General features: G+C 59.9%; 1 protein-coding gene across 1 annotated transcript; it reads right to left on the bottom strand.

Annotated features, from left to right (window-relative positions):
• Nucleotides 1-8,171: 8,171 nt before the first annotated feature.
• Nucleotides 8,172-21,334, bottom strand: WNT6 (Wnt family member 6). Its single transcript, XM_062004911.1, has 4 exons — nt 21,258-21,334; nt 12,722-12,942; nt 9,479-9,780; nt 8,172-8,633 (listed from the first exon to the last, which is right to left on the bottom strand). The coding sequence occupies exons 1-4, from the start codon at nt 21,332-21,334 to the stop codon at nt 8,172-8,174; spliced, it is 1,062 nt and encodes a 353-aa protein (XP_061860895.1).
• Between the last annotated feature and the right edge of the window lie 1,446 nt (nt 21,335-22,780).

The following is a 22,780-nucleotide window of genomic DNA, read 5'->3' as shown; positions in this document are numbered from 1 at the left end:
GGGCAAAGGGTTCCTGTCCCTTTGCTACAGACTTCAATTGATAGATGTATTATCAGGGCTGGGCAGAACACACCAGGGGACTTACAGGGGTAACACACTGGACCCCATCATAGAGTCCATTGCTTCTGCACTCCCCACCTCCTCCCACCCAAGATATGACTTCTATACTCCATTTCCCCTTTGCACTCTAGTACCAACTGACTGGACCCCCTTTGGAGGAGGGAGGTGTGGAGAGCACCCTGTCTCAAGCGTCACCAGCAGATCCTCACTACCCCCAGCTTTCTAAGGCCAGCCCAGGGGTTACACTTGCCCTTGGCCTGGACCACCAGAGAATGCTTTGGAGGCTCTTTCTGGGGGTCTCCCAGTGAAAACAAGGCTCCTTCTCACCAGAGGACAACTCCCATGGCTCCAGGAACCCCCAAGACCAAGGCTCAGGGAGCGCAGATGTTTGTGTGCTCATTAGGATCCTGCACTCAAATGAATGCCAAGGCAAATCAGAGGGGAAATGCTTTCATCCTCCTCCAGCCCTTAATGACATAATGGCTTCCAAAAGCGGGTGTCTCGGTTGCACGCTCCTGCTGCCTTGGGGAGGAGGACAGCTGCTCTGTGCCACTGCCTCGGCTCTCACAGAAGGGGCAGGCAACAGGAAACCTGTTTCCTCGTGTCCCAGCAACATCCCAGGGCTGAAGAAAAGCTGGGTAAGCCTTGTGCTCCAGCCTTTCTTCTGTGTCACACCAGCAAAGCCCTTAAGCACAAGGTTAAACATCTGATGTGGCCCAGAGACCAGGGACTTATGGGGCAGGATCTGGCCCCTTCAAGCAGGAGTAGGTGCAGACAGGCAGGTGAGGCTAGTGAGAGGGTGCTTTGGTCCTGATGTAAACATCAAAGCTAAGGGCAAAATCTGGGCCTTCTGTGAGCACCACATCTGTCCCCTGGTTCGGGACACAAGGCCATGGGAACTCCCAGCTTCTCTTCTATCTCCAGCACTCCTCACAAGCCTCACACTCTACAGAGGCCAGGCAGGGATGTGGGAAGCCCTCAGAGCGAGCCAGCATGAAGGGTGTTGCTCTTGAGCCAGGATAGGAAAGGTGATGGAGAGGTCTTTTGCACAGGACACTGTGGGAATATCCCTTGGATCTCCCCTGCCCAAGCCAAAGCACCCAGGTGGTGGTTCCCTGAGCAGATTACATGGTGCCCCAGCATGTGCTTTGTGCAGGGGACTGGGGAAGCATCCATCCCTCTTTTTCTCCATCCTTCCTTCCCTCTATCCTTCTGTCCCTCCATGCTTGCTACTGTGTCTCTGCCCCTTCATCCCTCTTGCCATCCCTCCATCTCTACACCTCACATCTTCCTGCCCAGCTCCCACTTTCCCCATTCTTTTCCCCTTCCCTCATGCAGCAGCAGATCCTGCCAGCACCCCATGACACAGACTCCACATCCTCAGGAGAATGGGGCTGGCTCCTCTGTTGTCATCTCCATCAGGACCCCTTCCCAGCACCCCTACATGCAGCCTGTGGTTCACTGCCTCCTGTACTCTCTTTCTGGCCGGTGCTCTCCTTTAGCATAAAGGATAAGCAACTTCCTTTGGGATAAGCAACTTCCAAGTGCTGTGCCCTGGAATCATGCAGTGGTTTTCATAGGCACTGGGTGGAGAGTGTCTGGCATCTCTTTGGGATGTCCTAGAGACCCATGTCAGTGAAAGGAAGGAGTTGAGACCTGTGTGCTGTATCATAGTGCTCCCACTTGATCTTAAGGGCTGGCTGCAGGATAGGACCAGAGAGCAGCACAAGGAGAGACCAGCCAGCTCCAGCCAAGCACAGTCCTGGCCAAGCCATAGCCTTGGAGGGGCTGATGGCCCCTGGGACCGCCAGGTCCAGACAGTTTGTGTGCAGGTGTGGGAGAATGGAGCAGCTCTGCCATCAGAGAATGGAGTGGAGGGGGTGCAGGGGGAAACAAGCCATTTTGGAGGAGGAGGAGGGGGAGGAGGAGGAAAGAGGGGTTTGCCAGGAGCCCATGCAGCCAGCCTTCGCCGTCCTGCAGCATAATTCTCCTCGCTCCCGTGCCCAGCAGCACCAGCGGGACCGGAGCGGCGGCTGCGTGAGTCAGGACTGGGCGTGGGGTCGGGCCGACCCTGCCTTTTGCAGCAGCGTTAGTCACCGTGCCGAGCTGCCCCAGCCCGGCAGCCCCGCAGCCCCCAGCAGCGCAGCCCTCCGCCGGCTCACGCCCCGCGACCTGCCCGAGTCTGCTCGCCGTGACTCAGGAGCCAACCGACCGCGACTCGGGAGCCAGCCAAGCGCACGGCCACCCGGCCGGCCCGGCCAGTCCGCCTGACAGCCCGCGGCTGGGGCGCTGGCAGCGCCGGGGGACAGCCACAGCATCGTCGCTGCGCCACGCTGCTCCTCGCGTCAGGGCCGAAGCGGAGGGACCCAGCTGCCCCCGGCAGCATCCTTGAGGGCAGGCAGACCTTCGCTCCCCGTCCTCTTCCCTCCCCCACGCTGCGAGGACTGGCTGTGCAGCGAAACACTCCCCTGGCAGAGAGCAGCCTCCGAGCTGGTTGGGGTACTGGTATGACCGGGATGAGGGGTCCCAGCCCTTGCACTGCCTCTAGCAAGAGGAACACATCGCCAAAGGGCTGGGACTGCCCAAGCACGTCCGTGCAGCACTGCCCTGAGTCCTTCTCTCCTGTGGGGATGGGTGCATGGCCCCGGGGATGGGTGGAGGGTGCTGGTCCCCGTGCAAGATGAGAGGAGATGGAGGGTGGCCGCTGCCTTTGTTACAGGGTAAGTATCAGGCCGCGAGAGCAGAAGGAATTTGGATGTGAGATGTTGGCAATCAGAAACAGGACCCAGGAGTAGGAGGGAGGCTGCCCTGCCTTTCTGCTGGGGTGACTGAGGGGTGCCAGGGCAGGGAGAACAGCTCCCTGCCAGCCCCTCAGAGCCCACCAGCATTACAGATGCTGCTTAGCATGTGCCATGCCCATGGCTTAAGCCTCTCTTGAGAGCTCTTTGCTCACAGGTAAACCTGGCAGTGTGGAATTTTCTGAATTAGTGAACACCTCTAATTCTTGTAAATGATGTTGAAGTCAAGTCCTGCCCTGCAGGATGACTGCCACAAGCCCAGGCCTCACCTCCATGGCAACCAGCACTGGTGGCCTCAGGGTGCTGGGGCTGTATGGACAGAGCAGGGCCCAGACAGCAGTGACAGAGAGGGTCAAGGAAAAGGAAGGAAACAGACCCCACACCCTCACAGTGTCCCCAAACAAGAGGTCTGAGGCTCCTTATGCACCCTATCTTATGCATCCTTATGCACCTCATACCTGCTGTCTGCATCCTGTTTTCAGTGCCCTGGCTTCCTGCACATCCCCTTGCCTGGGTGCTTGGAGATGCTGCAGGAGGGCTGGCCTGGACACTTTCCAGGCACCCATCTCCTCCCTGCCAGAGCTGGTGACCCCAGATGCCAGGGCATCCAGAAGAAAGCAGAGCCAGGACAAGAGGTGAGATGGGTCAGCAGAGCCCCTGTGTCGGGCAGCGACCCTCCTGTGGAGGTCCGGGTGGGTGTGTGCCTTTGGCTGCGTGGCTGACGTCTCTGAGAGCGCTCAGGAGGGAGCAGCAGAGCCTGGAGAAGGAGAGAGTTAGAGAGCTCCGGGGCAGGAGGGCTGGGCAGGCAGAAGCCTTGGCCAGGCCGTAGCTCTGCTGGCCGCAGCCTTCCCTCTCTCCAGCACCCAGCAGAGGGACCACGACCACGAGAGTTTGTCAGAGGTTTTGGGTGCTGCAGTCCCAGCCTTCCCTCAGCTGAGCTGCTCTCTGGGTTTCTCATCCTCCCCCTCACAGGCCTGTCTGCCTTACTCCAAACTTTCCTAAAAAGCTTCTTTTTTGGCAAAACCATTTTAGTTTTGGTCTCAGTCCAGAGGGATTTTTTTTCCCCAAGTTTGATTGAATTAATCTGTCCAGCTGTTTTCAACTTGGGCAATTGAAGGGAAAGTTGTGCTCTTCCCATTTGAAAAAATAAAATGAAATGAAGCCACTAATGCTGCAGAGGTTTAAGTTGGTTTTTTTTTTTAACCCAAATGTTATAAACTTCCTCTTTTTCCCTTGGGAAGATCTTGTGAGTTTTCCAATGTAAACTGCCCAGCACCAGGGATCTGGGCTACACACACACACATGTACAACTACAGCACCCCCTCCCCAGACTCCCCAGCTCCACGTGGCACCCCCACAGCCACCCTTGGCTCACACCAGCTCCCTCAGAGCTGGGTCCCACCTGAGCATTGCCCCTTAAAAACGTGGGGACTAGAGTTTGGGAGGGAATTGGGGGGCTGATGCATACTCACATGCACTTTCTCTTGATAACAATCCTACACACATCCGTACATGTACACCCTAATGCACACAAGTCCCCATGTGCAGCTCCCCAAGCACAGCCCCCTGCAGACCCCCATGAACCCCCCGAAGCCCCGTGCACACCCACATTCATGCAGCCCCATTCATGTTCCCACTCCCACTTCTGCACACTCCCCTCTCCGTGCTCTCCCATACACACCCCCCCACACAAACTCCCCGGACACCCCCGTGCACCCCTCCATGTACTCCCTCATGCCCCTCTCCCAAACATCCCAAGCCCAGCTCCATATCCCCCTGTGCCTACTCCCCATGTTCCCCACATATCCCTCCACTGCCCCATACCCACCTCTCCTGTTCCCATTGCTCCCCTCCAGGTTGCTTCCCTGTGCCTACTCCCCATGTTGCCATGCACCTCTCTATCCTCCCGTGCCTAATGTCCATGGCACCCCGCACCCCTCCATGGCCTTCATACCCCACTGTGCCTACTCCTCATGTTCTCCAAGCACCCCTCCACCCCCCATGCCCACTCCCCATGTCCTCTCGCTACCCCTCATCCTCCTCCTGTGCCCACTCCCCACGTCCCCCTATTCCCCCCGTACCCCTCTTACTCCCTCCCCACGCCCCCCTCTCCCCTTCATCCCCCGTGCCCACTCCCCACGTCCCCCTCTCCCCTCCATCCCCCCCGTGCCCACTTCCCACATCCCCCCGCTCCCCCGGTGCCCCCCCGTGCCCACTCCCCACGTGCCCCCGCTCCCCCGGTGCCCCCGGGACACTCCGCCGTGACGCACCGTGCGGCAGCGCCCCCTGGCGGCCCCGCCGCGCCGCCGCGGCCCCGCCCCGCATCCCGGGTTGCCGAGGCGACAGCCGGGATGCTGCACACCGCCCTCTCCCTGCCCCGAGCTGGGGGCTGCGGGGTCCTGAGGCTCTTCAACAGGCTGATTGGGATCTGGAGAATCTTTACGAATACAGGAGGGAGGCAGTTCTGGGGAGTGAGTTAGGGGATGAGGGACCCCTAGGGACTGCTGGAGTGCTTCTAGGGGTCTGATCTGGGGGCCTAGTGGAAGATTCGTGGAGCCTCTGGAGGTTTTGGTAGCCAGACAGGCTGATAGGGGTCTGGGAAGCTGAGAGATTGCTAAGGGGCTCTGCCAGCTGGTCCGTCCTCCCTAGAGCAGGTCCTGTCCCTGCCTGACTGCTGGCATCACTTGCCTATGCCATGGTCTCTCCTGGCTGCCAAGGCAATGGATTTGGCTCTGTCAGCCCAGGGACAGAGGGGAATAGTGGGAGGGAGTTGACAGCCCCCACAAGAGATAACTCTCCTTCCCAGTGGGCAGAGCACTTGGAGATATCCTGAGGATACAAAGGAGTCACCCCACAATCAATGTCCATGTGCCTCTCTCCAAGTGAGAACCACTTGCCCTCTTGCTAACTCCATTTTCCATCTTCTTTCCCCTCTACATTTTTAGCTTTTGTGGTCTCCTGCCTTCAGGAGCTGTGATTTGGGACAATGGCAGAGGCCACAGGTCAGATCCCTTACTTAAAAGAACTACCTGTCTTCCCCAGGGTTCATCCATGACCCAGACCTCCAGAGCCATGTGCATGTAGCCAGGAGCATGAAAGCAGCCTATTGTAGGGAAACTGAGGCAAATTCCTGAGAAGGAGCTTGCTGAAGGTCAGAGTCAGGACTCTGAAACCTCACAGAGAGATTGAGAATCCCCCAGTATAACTAGCCTCAGCCTGGAATGGCTCCAGGGCGGGGTAGAGGTCACCCAAAGGTTCACAGGACCTGCCTAAGCTGAGGTCTGGTGGGCAGTCAAACGCTTGAGGTGTGCTCCCATGTTTCTAGCTCAAAGGGACCTCATTGAACTGTGAAATGGGTCGTCAAAGCCCCCAGCACAGACCCTGCACCTCTGCATCTCTCTTCCTGAAGGGGTCTCCTGCACCCATGCTTGTCTCCCCTGACCCAGACATACCTGCACAAACACCCTGAGACTCTTGCAAACACACACACTCACACACATGCACCCACAGGGCTGGTGTCACCGGCACACACACACTCTGGCAAGTTGCTGTCTGCTCACTGTTGTGTGTGCAGACACGGGGCCCACTGTGTTTGCACATCCATGAGGGGTTGACACACAGCGCTAGGTGTGAACATCTATGAGGGATTGACACACAGCACTGGGTGTGCACACCCATGAGGGGCTGACACGCGGCACTGGGTGTACACACGAGCTCACACACACACACATGGCTGTGAACATGCAGAGATGTGTTAGCTGTGCACGCACATGCAGGCACACCGAGGTGCTTGTAGGCACAGGCACCCACCTCACAACCTGCTCACAACCCTCCCGTGTATTCCCACAGGAGTTCCTGGGAGCCCTGTGTGCCTCCCCTCTCCCAGCGCTGCTGTGGGCAAGCCAGGAGGGAATTTCCAGCTGCAAAGCTTCAGCACAGATGCAGAGGTTCCTGCCTCAGCACTCAATGGGCCAAGGTTCACCAGCACCCTGCTGCCCCTGCCCTCCCCACTGCTGCCTGGGGGCAGAGGAGGAGGGCTCAGCTAGGGGGCATTGTGGGCACCGCACTGCAGCTCCCCCAGCTCTGCAGAGTGTGAGCTTAATTCCTGCCCTGCCTGGAGGGCAAAGGCATTGCTTTGTGCCCTGTGTTGCTATAGAGTGGAGGGCAGGCACAGGAGCGTGGACTCCTCTGCCCAGCCTTCAGCTCTGCTTACATCCCTCTGGGCTCCTCTGCCCAGTGTGGCATTGCCAGCCGAGTGAGCACCACATGCAGATACTCCCCTCTGCAATTACCAAACCCTTACATTGTGCAAAGCAGAGAAACCAGCTCCCGTGAGCTCCTTGCAGCATGGCAGGGACCCACTTGGAGACCCTGGAGCCTCTGGAGCAGTGAGATGGCAGCCAGGCGGGCTGTTCCTTGCCCTGTGTTTGCCCAATGAGGGGCACAAACTGTTCAGGTTACCAAGACATACCTGGCACCATGCCAGTCAGGTGAGGCTGCACGTGGCCCCACGGCATGCCAAGCAGATGCCTCGCATGCCACCAAGTGTCTGTGCCGAGCAGGGCTTCTCCATGCCAAGCCCTGTGGTGGGGGCTGCAACGGCGGTGCCTGAAGACAGAGTGAAAAGAATACCTTCCAGAAACTCACAGTGCACCACCACAGCATCAGGACAGGTAGCTGTACCTCCTGCAGGAGGGGATCATGGACTGGAGGTCACCACAAACACTCCAGATCAGATGGTGGCAGTACACAAACTGGCATCCGCAAGTGACAGTGGCCATGGATGATGGGAGATCAGCCAACCAGCCAGGAAGCTGCAGAGCAGGGCACTTGCTCTAATCCACATCCGTGTTCTGGCTGTACAGCCACGGAGAAAAGCAGAGTGGATAGAAAAGAAAATCTGAGAGTGGATAAAAAACTGAGGCAGTATCACGACCAGCAAGAACAGGAGGCTGGTGGGGGGCGGGCTGATCCGTACTCACGGCCAGGGCAGGACAGGACAGCTCTGGGGGCGGTCCCGTCCCGGTACGGCGATGAGCGCTTCCCAGCCCTCCCCAGGAAGCTCCGTGGCACACCGGCTTTAAATAGCTTTATTAGTGGAAGCTCCGTGCCCGCAGCCCCCACCGCGGGGCCGTGGGTGTGCCAGGCAGCCCCACGGTGTTCCCTGGGGCAGCCGGCACTCCCCGGGGGGCAGAGCCGGGCTCACTCACATCGTCCCTACCGCTGCCTCAGCCTGTCTCTGTCCTGGGGACGGCCACAGCGTGAGCCTGGGGACTGCGCCCTAAATTGTCCTCCTCGCCCGAGGCCGGTCCGTCAGACGCAGAGGCTGAGCTCCTGACGGACGGAGCACTTGCGGCACTGCACCACGCAGCACCAGTGGAAGCGGCAAAGGCAGTTCTCCTCCAGCACCACCGTCTCGTCCCGGTGCCCTCGCCCGCAGCACAGCAGGTCGCACCCGCTCGTGTCCATGGCTGTGCTGTTGCAGACGCGGCCCCGGGTGCCCAGCGAGCCCGTCTTACGGTTAGCCGAGCAGAAATCGGGCGAGTCAGCCGAGTAGATGAGGTCCTGCTTGTCAGGAGGCTTGATGTTGTCGCCCACGGGGATGAGGGTTTTCCCGTCGTTGCCTCCCATCACCTTGAAGGCGCCGTTGAAGCGCTCGAGCAGGCGGTCCCCCACCTCGCGGAAATGCGGCATCTTCCGCCAGCAGGTCCGCAGCGTGCAGGAGCCCGACAGCCCGTGGCATTTGCACTCTGTCCTCATGTAGCTGCGCACTGCCTGTAGAAGAGACAGCGATGCTCAGCCCTCGGCCGTGGAATCATAGAATCACAGAATGGTCAGGGTTGGAAGGGACCTCTAGAGATCATCCAGCCCAAACCCCTGATAAAGCAGGTTCACCTCCATCGTGTCACTCAGGTGGGCCCTGGTGGGTTTGGAAACCTCCAGAGAAGGAGACTCCACACCCTCCCTGGGCAGCCTGTGACAAGGCTCCCTCACCTCAACACCAAAGAAGTTTCTCCTTGTGTTTAAGTGGAACTTTTTGTGTTCCAGTTTGTCTGTTATCCCTAGTCCTGTCACTGGACACTACAGAAAAATTTCCTGACATCCATTCTTTAAGTACCTGTAAGACCCCACTTAGTCTTCTCCAGGCTAACCAGCCCCAGGTTTCTCAGCCTTTCCTCACAAGAGAGGTGCTCCATTCCCCTCCCTGATCATCTTAGTAGCCCTTCACTGGACTCTCTCCAGCAGTTCCCTGTCCCTCTTGAGCTGGGAAGCTCAGAACTGGACACAGGACTGTTGAAGAAGCCTCAGCAAGGCAGAGTAGAGGGGGGAGAGAACTTCCCTTGACCTGCTGGCCACACTTTTCTTAATACACTCCAGAATGTGGCGTAATGTCTCCTGCCTCCCTGGCCAGCACCCCCTGTCTAAACCCTGCCCTGACACAAGAGAGGGTGCTGAGGAGCCAAGGGGGAGGAACGGGGGGGTTTTCAAAGTACCTGCAAAGACCACCTGAAAGATATTGGGTCCATAGTTCACCCAAAATTGGTACAGGCACATGGTTTGGGAGAGATAAAGGTGGAGGGTGAGGTGGATGGAGACACGGGGGAGCACGAGGGCCTTACCAAGCGTCCCGCTTCATTGTTGTGTAGGTCGATAAGGGCTCGGATGTCATTTTTGCCTTTCTTGCTCTTGGCATCCATGAACTGCTGGGACTTCTCGTAGCCAAACTGCACGTCGTCCCCGCAGCCCCCCCACTCCCAGGCTGTGCCCTCGGTGCCTGGGCCAGCCGTGGGCGAGGGGGGCGCCCGGCTGCGGGTCAGCTCACAGCCGCACTGCAGCAGCTCGCCCATGCTGCAGGCCTGCGTGATAGCGTGGCTCACCCCGGCTGCTGTGATGGCGTACACAAACGCTGTCTCCCGGATATCTGCAGGAGGACAGATGGGGCCAGGATGTGGGGTCAGCTCTGGCAAAGGCTCTGCAAGCAAAGTGTCCTCCCCTGCTGACACTTTGTGGGGTCTCGGAGCTCTCCTTCTCCCCTTTTGTCTGTACTGGGTGCTGTTCCCTGGGTGATGCACCCACTCTGGAGCAGGCTGCCTGGGGCAGGAGATGTCTCTTGCAAGCAGATATGCAGAATTTGGGAGATGGCCAGGCCTTGCCAGCATTCCTCCACCCCTGCTGTAGGGTGCTAGGGGTAACAAACCTCCTGCCTGTCCTTGCAAGGATGAGTGTGCCCCATAGGAAAGAGGGGAGCTCAGAGATCATGGGTGGCCCTGGGTGACCAGGTGGTACCCACAGCTTCCTCACAGTAACCTGCAATGTCACTTCAAGCAGTAAAAATCTCATCCCCAGCTGCAAGCTGGCACTGGGAGAGAGGAGCTGCAAGGGACATCGTGAGTGCCACTTGGCCCTCTTCAGGGCCACAGTGACAAAGCTGTGCTGCCCTCTCTTCCCCGATACCTGCTTTGCCAAGGGGCACTGCCTGCCCCCCTCTCTCAGCCGGCACAGCCTCCACCCTGCAGGATTATTTATTATTAGTATTTGCTGCTGTCTCTCTCTGCTCCAGGACACGAATTCCAAGCATCTTTCCCCTGCCCGGACCTGCCGCTCACAGCCGCAGCCGCAGCCAGCGGGGGATTCTGGCAGCAGAGGAGTGGCACCCTCCCTGTTCAGGGGACTCCCCGCCTCCCCTTGCCCCATGCCAGGCCAACCCCTGCCCACCCAAATGCCAGGACAGGGCTGGCCCCGGGTGGTGACATGCACAGGGTGCCTGGGGCAAGGGGACAGAGGGGAAGGTGTGTTTTGGAGGGTGACTCATCCCTCTACCTCCAGCACTCTGACTTGGGGGAGCTGTGAAAAGAGGGATCCCTGGTCAATGGCTCAACAAGAGCAGTTCCTCCACAAACCCACACAGCACCTGATTCCCACCAGTGTTGGTAGGAACTGGACACACCAGTGCCCTTCCAGCAGTGCCATCCCAGCGACAGGGTGCCCCCTGCCCTGTCCCTTCTAAGCCCCATGATCACCCGCTTCATCCCTCCTGGGGCTGGCAGAGCCCTTGGCAGGCAGCCTGCAGCTGGCAGATCTCCCGGTGCCACCCTGCCAGCTGGGGCCCTGGGGGGATGCTGGTCCTCTGGCAGCTCCCCCAGGCATGTGGCTGTCCCCAGGCTGGCCTGCCCTGGCACGCTGTGCCTGGCACCGGCAACGTGGAGGGAAGGGGCACAGCTGCAACAGCACTGGGGAGGCCATGTCTGGGAACCACAGACCACTGCAGCACCATTGGAAAGAAAAGCCTGTGGGAGGGGAGGTGCCCAACCAAGAGCAGCTGGGAACGTCCCAAAATGCTGGGATGGTTTATGCAGTCTCTGAAGCTTATGGGAAGACATCCCTCAGTGCAGGGCAAGCTGTCTGCTGGCTGTGACACAGGCTTTGGGACCTGCAAGCCTCTAGATGGGATGACCTACAACCTCAGCACACCAGGGGCTCCCAAACACACCACTGTCCCCAGGACATTGCTCATCTCCACCAGCCCAGCAGTGAAGCTGGGCCAAACAGAGTGTAGTGGCCCCTTTAGCATCTTCATGCCTTGTGCACCTGCATCTCCTTCAACTCAAGCTGCCCCCGGCTACCCAACAGCTCATCCACAAACATCATCTACTTGCCACCTGATCAGGCCCTGGCATCCTGGCACCATCCCATTTCCACCCTGGAGCCCAGCCTGGCACAGATCCCACCTGCCTTGCTGCCAGGTCAGTGTGAAAATAGGTGACTCCAGAGTGTCCCGCATCTCTCCTGGCTCTCTGCCTCTCGACTGAACACATCTCCCTGTGTGAGGGGGAACTCACACTTGCATATCAGCTTCTTAAGCCTCCCCCCAGGTACACAGGCCAGTGTCTTTCTTGGGGCCTCAGCTCTGCCCTGTCACGGGTATCCACAGCTGCCAGGTGTCCAGGGCACTCTGCTCCTGCCAATGTGCCCAGGGAGGCCATTCTGATCCCCTGCAAGGCCCAGGGACATACCCACTCTGCCTTGGCCCAGTGGATCAACAAGCAGATGTGATGGTCAAATAGACTGGGGCTCACTCCAGCATCTTCACCCACTCTGGCACAGGGATCAATGCGAGAGCAGGGCCGGGACTAAACTCATCACCCACTAAGCGGCCTTACCAGCCCAATGCTTGGAGCATCTCCTCCTTCCCTGTCCACCCCCTAGCCTCTCTCCCTGGGCAGCATGGCAGGGCTTTCACATCGATCCAGCCAGTCAACCAGCTAGCTATCCCTTACAGACTCATGTGTGCCCCCTCACTCTGCCCCTTCTCTGGCTTTGATGCAGCTGAGCTGGTTTGGATCACTGCATCCGCCTGGCTGGGACTTGCCTATCCCTCCCTGCCACGCTGCCCCTGTTCCTCGGGGTGACATCGGGGTGCCCACTCAGGGACATGGGGGTGGGACAAGCATTCCTCTTCTCTACAAGGCCAAAGGAGGGATCTGCAGGGCACCCATAGGGCAAGGGGTAGCTCCCAGCGCCTGCGTGCTGCCTCCCACCCGGGCCCCTTCCCCCAGCACACCCCAGGGTCCCAGAGGAGCAGTAAATCACTGCCAGACGAGGGTGCATTCTTGGGCTTTGTGAAGCCCCACGCTGTCTGGGAGCATCCGTAATTGCTTCATTACAACACGGGGAGACATGTCCCGGCAGTAAAACCTCAGCGTGACTGCAGCGGGGAGCACCGAGCAACCTCCCCTGCTCTGCACACACACACACAGAGCTGTGCATGCCCAGACTCTGCCCCAGGAGTCCCGGGGAGGCGTGTGACCGGGTGGCTGGTGGCTTACTGGGAGATGCGAGGCCGAGGAAAACGCTGGCCTTACCCTGCTGCAGGATCTTGCCGAAGTATTTGCTGTGGCTGGTGCAGTTCCAGCGGCGAAAGCGGAACTGGTACTGGCACTCCCGGATGCCCAGCTTGGTGCCCTTGGCCACCTCCTGCACGATCTCCGGCTCCAGCTGGCACAGTTCTGCCTGCTTCCCCGCCAGCCGCTTCGTCTTGCGGCAGATGCTGTTGGGGTCCATGACCAGGGGGCTGCCCACTGCCCTGCAGGAGGGATAGTGAGCAGAGCAAAAGCAGCACCCCAGCCCAGGGGAACAGGGTGGGGATGGAGCACGGCCAGATGTGCTCACGGGGGCAGAGCAGGGCTGCAAGGCAGTGCTGGCTCTGCACAGAGTCTAGGTGACAAGGAGGCAGAGACAGGTGTGCAGGGAGGGCAGGACAAAAGGTAGAGATGCCAGCACCCGAGGGATACCATGCCCTGCCCAAACAATTGGGGAACAGAGGAGATCCCAAGTGATGGGACTGGCTGTAGAGTGGTTCTGGCACGTGCTATTCCACACCCCAAAGCCCTTGGGGACATCCCTGAGGCTGATGGTGGTGTGTCCAGTGGGAAATGGCAGACACTGTGCTGCTCAGCATTTGCCCTTTTGGCTTGATGCTGACCCACCGCAGCCCTGGTATCGTGATGTGACCGATGCCCGGTGCAGCTGCAGCTCCCAGAGCCCCACGGGTATGGCAAGCAGCCCAGCCAGCGCTCTTCATGTGCCTCTACCTCTCTGGGGGGGGCTCACTGCTCTACCCCGTGGGAGCCAAGCCCAGCCGAGTGACCTTGCCAGTGATAAAGCCCCTTGGCTGCTAGCCAGGCTCCCAAGCTTGCCTCCCCTTAACCCAGCGTTGGCCTGGGGGAAGTGGAGCCGTGGGCGCACGAGGGAGGGATGCAGGTGGCATCGCCAGCCCCACTGCTGCCAGCGCAGGAGGGCAAGTCTCAGCTGGGCCCCATGGCAGAGGCAGCTCCTCCTTGCCAGCACAGCTGGAGCTGGTGCCTGGCTCTCTGGGCTGGGCGGCAAAGCCTGAGCACGACGCCACGCTCCCCGGCACGCCGCTGGCTACATAAACTCCTGTACTTTCCCCACACATTGGCCTGGAGTGCCCTGGGTGTCACGGCTCGTGCAGCTGCACAGCCCGCCGGCAGCATGCCCCGTGCCGGGGCGGGCAATGCTCCAGCTCCGCCGAGGGCAACGCTGGAGCCACAGCAGGCAGAGGGCAACCATGCCATGCTGACTGGCAGCCTCCTGCCCTCACTGCCCGGCCCGTGGCACAGAGACCTCGTGGCCATGAGCCACACCTGAAACACGGGCCCCTCCAGCGCCTCCAGCGCTGCTCCCGTGGGCTCAGGGCACATCCCGCTCCATAATGTGGTTTTCCTGGCTGGGAATGCCCACAGGACCACAGGGATAGACTCAGCATCCCCCCTTGCTTTGGGCTGCCCGAAGACTGCGAGGCCACGTGCCCTGGGGTCTCCTGAGGAGCAGCGGCAGCCCCGCTCACTGGGGAGCACCAGCTGCGCTGCAGCTTTCAAACCCAGACCTTTATAGTCTGGCCAAGCCCCAAGGGCTCAAAAATCACAAGCTGAATCTTGGTGTTTAACTATCTTCTGGGTTTCCTTTTCGCTCTCATGCAGCTGGGGGGCTGTGTTTGGGACATCAGACTGCAGCACTTCGCCTGCCATCCTGCCTCCCACTGCAAAACCCTTCTGAGCCCCTTGTTTGAAGTTTAAAGTCCTGCCAGGGTCTGTCCTCCTGCCCTGTATCAGGCTCCCAAGTTGCCCACATTTCCTGGGTTTGGGGAGGACATGCCCTCTCATACAGCCAGGAAAATGAGCCCTTATGCTTTGGCTGGAGGTTTAAGGGGTTAAACAGCACAACTGAGAGGCACAGCCTGGAAGAGTGACCTGCAATAGGGAAACTGAGGCAAGCTCACACTGCGGCTGGGGAGCAACCATCTCTCTTTGCTCCTGACAGCTTGGCTTCCCTTTGCTGTGTGAAGCACGGGTACCTCTGCAAAGGGATGGGGCAGCTGGGGAAGCATCACAGGCTGCACTGGTGCGGGTCCCCCATGGCTGAGAAAACTGAGGCTCACGTGGAAAGTCACCAGTTAGCCTGTCTAGTACCTTCCCTGGATGACCACATGGAGGGGGATTCAAGCCTCCATGTCAGGCTCTGAACTCACCCTCCTTGGGGATTGTGGGCTCCTGACATCCCCCAACAGTTTGGCTCTGTCGGGGTGGGGAAGAAGGAAAGCCGGGATGGGACTTTCATTAAGAGATGACTCTTTGTACTCACATAAAACCAATGCGCCAGCCCCCCTGGGGCCGTCAGATCAAATGCTGAACTGTGGCTCACCCCAGCCCGCCGGATCAGGCCGGGAAGAGGAGCTCAGCCCCGCGGGGCCGGGGGGCGGCGAGTGGCTCACTGCCACGGCAGGGGTCCCCATACAGGGCCGGTGGGAGCGTGCCCACGAGGCGTGGGGTGGCGTGGCGTGGCATGGCGTGGGCTGGGCTGCCTAAGTCCAACGTGATGTTAATTTCCGCTGGGCCTCGCTTTCTGGCGCGGGGAGGCTGCCGGGAGCCCGAGAGCTGTTTTGCTTTGGAGGGGTTGGAGTGGGGGGGTGGGGGGTGTGTGAGAGGGAGACAAGGGCAAGAAAAATGCTGCCAAACTGCTACCGCTTTGGCAAGGACTCCGGCGCGGGGCCCAGATCTGCCTGAGCTTGTCCTGCTCCAAGGCCTCCCGCATCTACAATTAAGGTGCCCCACCTCTGCCGCCGGGCACTCCTCCTCCTGCCCTGGTGAAGGAACTGGGTCGCCAGCCCGGCTCCCCCAAACCTGCCTGGGGCATCCTGGCCCCCCACTGCCTCCCAGCCGGCAGCCCCCCGGCCAGGCTCAGTGCCTCGGCAGCATCCCGCCTCCTTCCCTCTCTCCTTCCCCTGCTCCTGCCTGCCCCCTGCACCCCTCGCCTGCTGTCGAAACTGCTGCCGGATGTCTGCCGCCTCACCCCGAAAGGAGCCGGGACCACGAGCCCCGCTTTCCCACCTGACTGTCAGCACCCCTCTGTAAGTGAAACAACTCCCGTCACTGAAAGAGGGAACTGAGACGCGGAAGAGAAGCTGCAGCCTGCTGCCAACCTGTTGCTGTCACCCCCTGTGCTGCCACAGACACAGCCTGACCTCAGTGCCAGTGACACAAGGGAAACAGGAGTCACTGGAGCTTCTGCTGCAACCCCTGTACTCTGGCTGCTGTCCTTGCCAGGGGCTCCTAGGAGCCATAATCACCAGCTTTTCTGACTCTGCTCACGGTCAGATGATGTGCTTCAGCACATCACAGTCTGTTTCCCAGCCAAAATCACGGATGAAGGAGCCTGGCATGTGTCCCCATCTTCCCCATGGACATGAGGATGGTGTGGAGCAGGGTTTCTTCTGGCCCCTGCCAGTGGATCATGATTGAGGGGAGCCAGTGGGGTCCTGGTTTGCAAGGAGCTGATGGAGAGGGGCTGTCAGAGCTGTGTGACAAGGGAACAGTCAGTCTTCACAAACAGCACCGGCATCTTGGGTACAAAAATGTCTCCTCTGGTCCTGTCAGCCTTGAAACCCCAAGGGAGAGCAGCGGTTGCACTATGCCAGCTCCACGTAGGACTGGTCAGGTCTGCAGCCGTTGAGCACTGCTGCCTGGGCATTCCTGTCTGGCAAGGGGTCCTCGCTGTGTGCTACTGAGGTCATGGCTTGCCTCACATCCAACTCTCCATCCCAGTCCCTGGATGCCTTCAGGAGGGCAGTGCAGGGTGCCAGGTTACCCAGCCCATCTCCCCAAGTCCACAGGCACTTCTCCAGCTGCTTGGAGAAGCAAGGATGCCAGCCCTGGAGAGCCGAGCTCCATCCCTGGGTAGACAGGTGACCCTGCACCCCACCCAGCGGTGCCACGCTGTGACAAGACATGGGGCCTGACAGGAGACTGCCTCTTTCCAAGCTGTACAAACAGGGTGAGGAGTGGGGAACAAACACGAATTTTCCCCCATCCAGCTTTGCCTTCATCCCACACAGGTGTGTGGCAGGTACCCAGCCCCTCACCCAGGGCGATGCGTGGGTGCTGCCACTAACAGGGGCAGCCGGGCGTGGAAAGCGGAGCAGGAGGCGCACGGCACGGTGAGTAAGCGGCAAGTCACTGCCCGAGGGGGTGGCACAGCCAGGGCTCGGCTGCCAAACAGCACCTGGGGCAGCGCAGGAGATTCTGATGGCTCAGAGAGAGCAGAGAGATCCCATTCCCTGCCCTCTACCTCTCACCTCCTTGGCAAAGATGGGGTGCAAATAGCTGTGATGCCACCCAAAGGGAAGAGGCTTTGACGTGGTATGGTGTCAGTCCCTGGACCTGCCAGCTGCAGGGTCATGCCAAGGCTGGACACTCACAGGCAGGAGCTGCCTGAGCTTGTGCTGTGGGTGCGGCGGGATGGAGGGAGCACAGTCACACAGAGGCAGTGGTACCAAAGCTATGTCCAGGGACTGGAGGACCTGGGATAAGAAGATAGGGCTGCACCCACTACTGGTCACTGCATCCCTTCTCTAGGTGCTCATGGAGGCAGGAGGGCTGGGCTAGTATGTCTAAATATGGATGCCACGCGTGGTAGGAAGACCCTATATGTCCTGAGCAGATAGTGAGATGTGTCCAGCTCTGCAGAGCACCCTTCTGCATGAAGGAGATTAGGAGCCAAGCCTCTAAAGCAAAGCCCAACTGAGCCTTCTAGCTTGGGACACTGTCACTATGGAGGGGAGGTGACCAGGAGTAGGGATGGCATGGGGTAAAGCTCAGATATCTTCAAGGGAGGACAAAAATAGCCCAATTCTGGAGCTGGTGTGATCTTAAAGAGCACAAGGGAAATACTTTCAGCACCCAGCTGCCCCAGAGGTGCACAGGAAGATGGCACTGATGGTCCTACACGGGGACATGTTTTGCTGTTGGCACAGCACTGCTCTGGGGGCAAGGGCATGCCCAGGACAGCTGGGCAGCCAAGTCTGCCAGACACCATGGGGGGCTGTGGGCTGTGGAGTGGCAAGTGTGGGTCAGCAGGCCCAGGGTGACTCACCACACTTACCCCAAAGCAGGCAGGCAGGGCCCTGCACCAAATAGCCTGCCCTTGCAGGCTCTGCCCACTGTGGATGCTGGCTGGGGTGGCCAAGGAGAAGGGAAGGCCATCAGCACATGAAACCCACCCAGGCTTCAGGGGTCCATGGCCTTAGGGGACGTGAGGCTGGGACCCCCTCAAGCAAGGATGCGGCCATGAGTACCAGTGGATGAGTCCTTCCTGAGCTCCTCTGAAGGATCCCCATGACAGCCTGGATGCACTGCCCACGAGTATGCATGTGAAAGGGACCCGGGGTAGATGTCCTTCCCTCCAGGTCTCCTCAGCCCCACAGCAGGAGCAGAACATATCTCACCTGGGTTAGTTTTCTCACTCGCTCTCTCTTCCACTTCCCAAGTGCTCTGAGCTGGGTGCAAAGAGGGGCAATGGGCATTGGGGAAGCCTGGTTCTGCCTACCCCCATTCCCACAGTGCCTCTGTCCTTTTGAGCACAGCTCAACCACAAACTGGCTCGGCTGAAATCCTGCCTTGGACTTGCCCAGGGCTCCTGAGACACCAGACCTGCCTGCCCCTGTACCTGCATCCTCTGGGCCAGTCCAAGAACCCAAGGACCCAAGGCAGTCACTGTCTGTCCTGCCCAGGGAGGAATCACTGTTGCGCAAGGAGAAGTGTGAGAAACATGAAAAGAGGAAGGAGGAAAAATTTTACAAGGGGAGTCTATTCCCTGCAGCCTGGCACTAACCAAGAGACCAGCAGCACTTAAATGACACCTCTTCCAATTGGCAGCAACTGTAACCTGCTGCCCTCTGCCATGGAAAGGTCTGTGTGTCTGGCTGTCCCCCTGTCCCTCTGCCGCAGTCACAGGGGTCACAAGGGTGACTGTATCTTCAGCAAGCCCTCTGGGGACGTCCCACCACCATGAGGATGCTCTTTCTCAGGCTACGATGTCATCAGCACGGTGTCACTGCTCACACATCACACCCAAACCCGTTCCTGGCAGACACAGCCATCTGCCAGGATCCCTACAGGCACAGGCACTGCTCGTGAGTGGCCAGGCCTGGCTGTGTGCCTGAACTGGGGACAGTGCCACCCAAGACTCAGTCCTGCTGCACCCCACTGTGCCACTCTCACAAATCAGCTTGTTGCCAGCACAGGAAAGAAAAAAAAAAACCTGTCTCCAACAGGCAGCCCCCGTCACTGTACAGCCAATGCACCCAGGGCTAGGATGGGGGATCAGTAAAGACCTTCCCTTCCTGCCCAGGGGAACATGCCCCCTTGGCTAAGCACCCATGGGTGCCCAGAGATGCACACGCAAAGGCACACCACCCAAGTTCCTATGCATCAGTGACAGGGATGGCAAGGAACAGCTCTATCAATGCCACCAGCCCTGGGGCTTCCAGGAGCCCTGGCATAACACACGGCTGCATCCCTCAACCCCTCCGCACCAAAAGCAAAACCCACAGACACCAGTGCGACCCAGACCTGGGAGAGGGGATGGGTACCAGGGCCGGGCGCGTGGGAAGACGTCTGTCTTGAGCTGGCTCAAAGGGCTGGGTAGCGCCCGGACCTCTCTCCCCCGCACGGAAGAGCTCCCTGGAAATAAGGAATGATCTCAGCCGGGGGCCGGAGATCCCAAGCTCGGGGGGAAGCAGCTCGTGAATCAGTCGGCTGCTCCGGTGCCCCGTCTTGGGAAGCCTGGCATGTCCGTTTGGTGGTGCTGGTGGCCTCATCCCCACCTCACCGCCTCCCGACTCTCCTGCCCGGGGCTCGGGAGCGAAGCAGCGTGCGTGCTGTCATCCCCCGCGGCTACTGCGCTGCCCGCCGCCTGCGGCCACGCTGCGTGCAGCTGCGTTATTGCTATTAAATTAAAGGTTCCTTTTCTTCTTCTTTCTTGACGAGAAGAAAAAACAAATTTGACCCCTTGTCCTCCTCTGCCAAATCCTATTAATCTCCCCACGCCGGCGCTGCCAGCGCACGCACGGCATGGTCACAGCACCAGCGGGACCCAGGCTCCGTGACGAGACGTGACTCTGAGCAGCCGGGGCCGGGGGCGGGGGGGAGGTGGCAGCGGTACCCCAACACCCTGCCCTCGCCTGTGCCGTCTGCCTGCCCACAGACTGTAGGCAAAGAGAGGTCCCGCTTCACCCCTACCCGCTCCAGTCCCGAGCAGGATGGCACCGATGTCCCCAGAGATGGAGGGCAGGGCATGAGCTTGGGGGTGAAGGCTCAAAGGGTGAGTATAGATGAGGATGGGGCAAAAAAACGGAGAGGAACTGAAGGGACGGCAAGAGTGCGGAGCAGCAGGCTGAGAATGAGTCAGGGCAAAACGGCAGATCTCGAGCAGGGGAGATGGTGCCTCGGGATGGCACAACCACTCCGAGGCGGACGGCGAGGAGCAGGGGATGCCTCCACACGCAGCCTGCCCCGGCCAGGGCTAGCATCCCCTCTCTCTCCACTCCTCTAGCAAAAACAGAAAAATCCACTGCAAGTCCTTCTCAGACCGGCGTTAACCCCTTCCCCATCAAGAAGCACAGAGCTTGGGCTCCGGGGGCAAACTCTCCGCTGGTAAACTACTGACTTCAACATCACCATCGGTACCTACCGAGCCCCCCCTCTTTTGCCCCGCACCCCTGGAGCCAGGGCTAGCGAAAGGGATTGAGCCGCGGAGTAAATCACCGGCGGGCAGGCAGGGGACCGGGAGAGGAAAGGCTTACGGAGAGCTTTATTTTAGGGGTCAAAAGAGTGTGACAATGTGGAGACGAATAGCCTTAGATAATGAATGATAGCCCGGACGGCACGCCGGGGAGCTGGAATCTAAGCACTTAAAACCGGATAAAGACAGGCTGGGTGAAATTCTTAATAGATTTAAATAGTTCATGTTTCGACAGATACCTGGGCTTTCCAAGGCTGGGTCCCAGCTCTGCGCCTGTAATGAATCCCCCACCCCCTCCGGTATCCTGCAAAGCACCGTCTCTGCCTTTGATGAAGGCACCATTACAAACAGGGGTTTTGTCCCCGCCGTGTTCAGGCCACTGCTTGGGAGGGGACACCATAGGGACCCTCGGGCTTTTAATTAAAGTTGACTTATTGGAGGGGTCTGGAGGCCCCTACCCCCCTCCCTCCCCACCCCGCAGGCATACGCTCTCGCAGGCTGTGGGCTCGGGGTGCGCAGGAGCAGACTGGAGCTCTCTCTGCGGGACCAGTGTGCCCCCACCCTTATGGGTCCCCCAGCCCGCTATCCCCGACGCTCTCGTGTGTCCGAACCCCTCAATAGGGGGGTGCCCGAGGTCTGGATCCACCTGACCGGCGAGCAGTTCTCTGTGTGTGTGTGTCTGTAAAGGGTGTTCTGGCGTAGGGGACTTTGTTGTCCCCAAGCTGAGGTGCGGGGACCAACCCTGCAGAACGAAGGACCCTGCGCGCCCTCCCGGCCCCCACCCCGGGCTGTCCTACTCACCACCAGAGCCCGATGATGTTGGCGGGGCAGAGGAGGATGAAGAAGAGCCCCAACTGGGTCCGGGAGGAAGGCAGCATCCTGCCACGGCTGAGGGGCAGCGCTGAGCCCCCTCCGCTGAGCCGGGCAGCCGGGCTGGCCCCGAGGGTCCTGCCGGGGCCCCGGCGGGTGGGTGCCCGCTGCCTCCCTCCCTCCCCTCCCTCCGCCAGGCCGGCGGGGCCGGGCTGGGCTGGCGGGGCTGGGCTGGGCTGGGCAGGCACCTCCGGGCGGCTGGAGTGCGGCGCGGAGGCTGCTCCGGAGAAGGAGGAGGAGGAGGAGGAGGAGGAGGGACGGGGCTGCGAAAGCATCTGCCTCCGACAGGGAAACCGGAGCCCGGGGGGACGGACAGGGCGGGCCGGGCGCGGGGTGGACTCCTGGGTGCCAAGCTGGGCTCCCGGCACGCAGACGCGACCATGGCGGGGCCACGGGCACCCTCCGGCAGCGGGACGATGGCCACAGCCCTCCCGGCTCGCCACTGCGCCTGGGCGTGCGGCCCCTGTGAAGGGCTCTGGCTGGCATAGCGCAGTCCCTCGTCACTCCGGGGACCTGGCCCGGGCACAGCCCCACCTGGCACAGCCTGGCTCAGCCCGCAGCCCTTGCGGGAGCCTGCCTAGCACAGCCCAGCCTGGCTCTCATCAAGGTCTTGGCAGGGTCCTGCCAAACTCGACCTAGACTTGAGGTCCTCCCTGGCATCTGCCCATCACTCTCCTACCCAATCCTGATACCCCTGGCACGGCCTTGCCAAACCTCGGCAGCCCTGTGTTGCCCCCCCCCCCCCCCCTGCCCCCAGCACAGTCCTGCCTGGCCCATGGCCCTGCACTGGGTCCGTCTGGTCCAAGCCTGGCCCTATGGCCCTGCCTGCCCTGGGCCCAGCCTGTCCTTCCTGGAGATGGTGAAGGAGTGACGCTGCCCCTAAGCATCTCCCAACAATTCACTTCTCTTCCTCTGGGTAGCCCCACCCAGGGGAGAGGGACATGCAAGTGGATGACAGGAGAAAGCCCCAGGAGAAAAGAAACAGGGAGAATAGTGTGGGGAGGGATAACTTGTTTATGGTTATCTCAGGAGTCCCAGGAGGGAGGCAACCTCCAGCACTAGATTACAGCAGGAGCTGCCTGGGGCAAGAGGAAGCTGAGGGGCCTGGGAAGCAGTGGGGGGCCTTACCAGGGCTGGGTAGTTGGGGACAGGAGATAGTGTCTGTAGGCTGCTACCCCAGTTTTCCCCCACCTTAAGCAGGCTCAGGAATGCTTTCTCAGGGCCTTGGGTCTCTTGCACCATCCATGACTCACAGCAGAGGTTGAGGTTACAGCTCCCAGCTCTGCAACCCCAAAGTCATGGATCCTGTGATTGGGACAGCAGCCCTGGCAAGCCCTGATCCATCTCTGTACCCAACTTCTCTTAGCACTCAGCCGGTCCACCAGGCTACCTCCAGGGAAATGGGGTGACTGCCACCAGCGGTGTGCAAAACAGAGCAGCCTCACTGCTGGTGA

Source organism: Colius striatus, chromosome 11, assembly GCF_028858725.1.
Source record: "Colius striatus isolate bColStr4 chromosome 11, bColStr4.1.hap1, whole genome shotgun sequence".
Classification (NCBI taxonomy): domain Eukaryota; kingdom Metazoa; phylum Chordata; class Aves; order Coliiformes; family Coliidae; genus Colius; species Colius striatus.
This window is presented reverse-complemented; position numbering and strand designations above follow the sequence as displayed.

What these genes read in the sequence shown, in the direction of transcription:
- WNT6 (XM_062004911.1), bottom strand. Translation starts at nt 21,334, where the DNA reads ATGCTGCCTTCCTCCCGGACCCAGTTGGGGCTCTTCTTCATCCTCCTC. An exon ending in AACATCATCGGGCTCTGGTG is followed by an intron (nt 12,943 to 21,257) that starts GTGAGTAGGACA and finishes TCCCTCCTGCAG; the next exon opens with GGCAGTGGGCAGCCCCCTGG. An exon ending in CGGCAAGATCCTGCAGCAGG is followed by an intron (nt 9,781 to 12,721) that starts GTAAGGCCAGCG and finishes GTCCTCCTGCAG; the next exon opens with ATATCCGGGAGACAGCGTTT.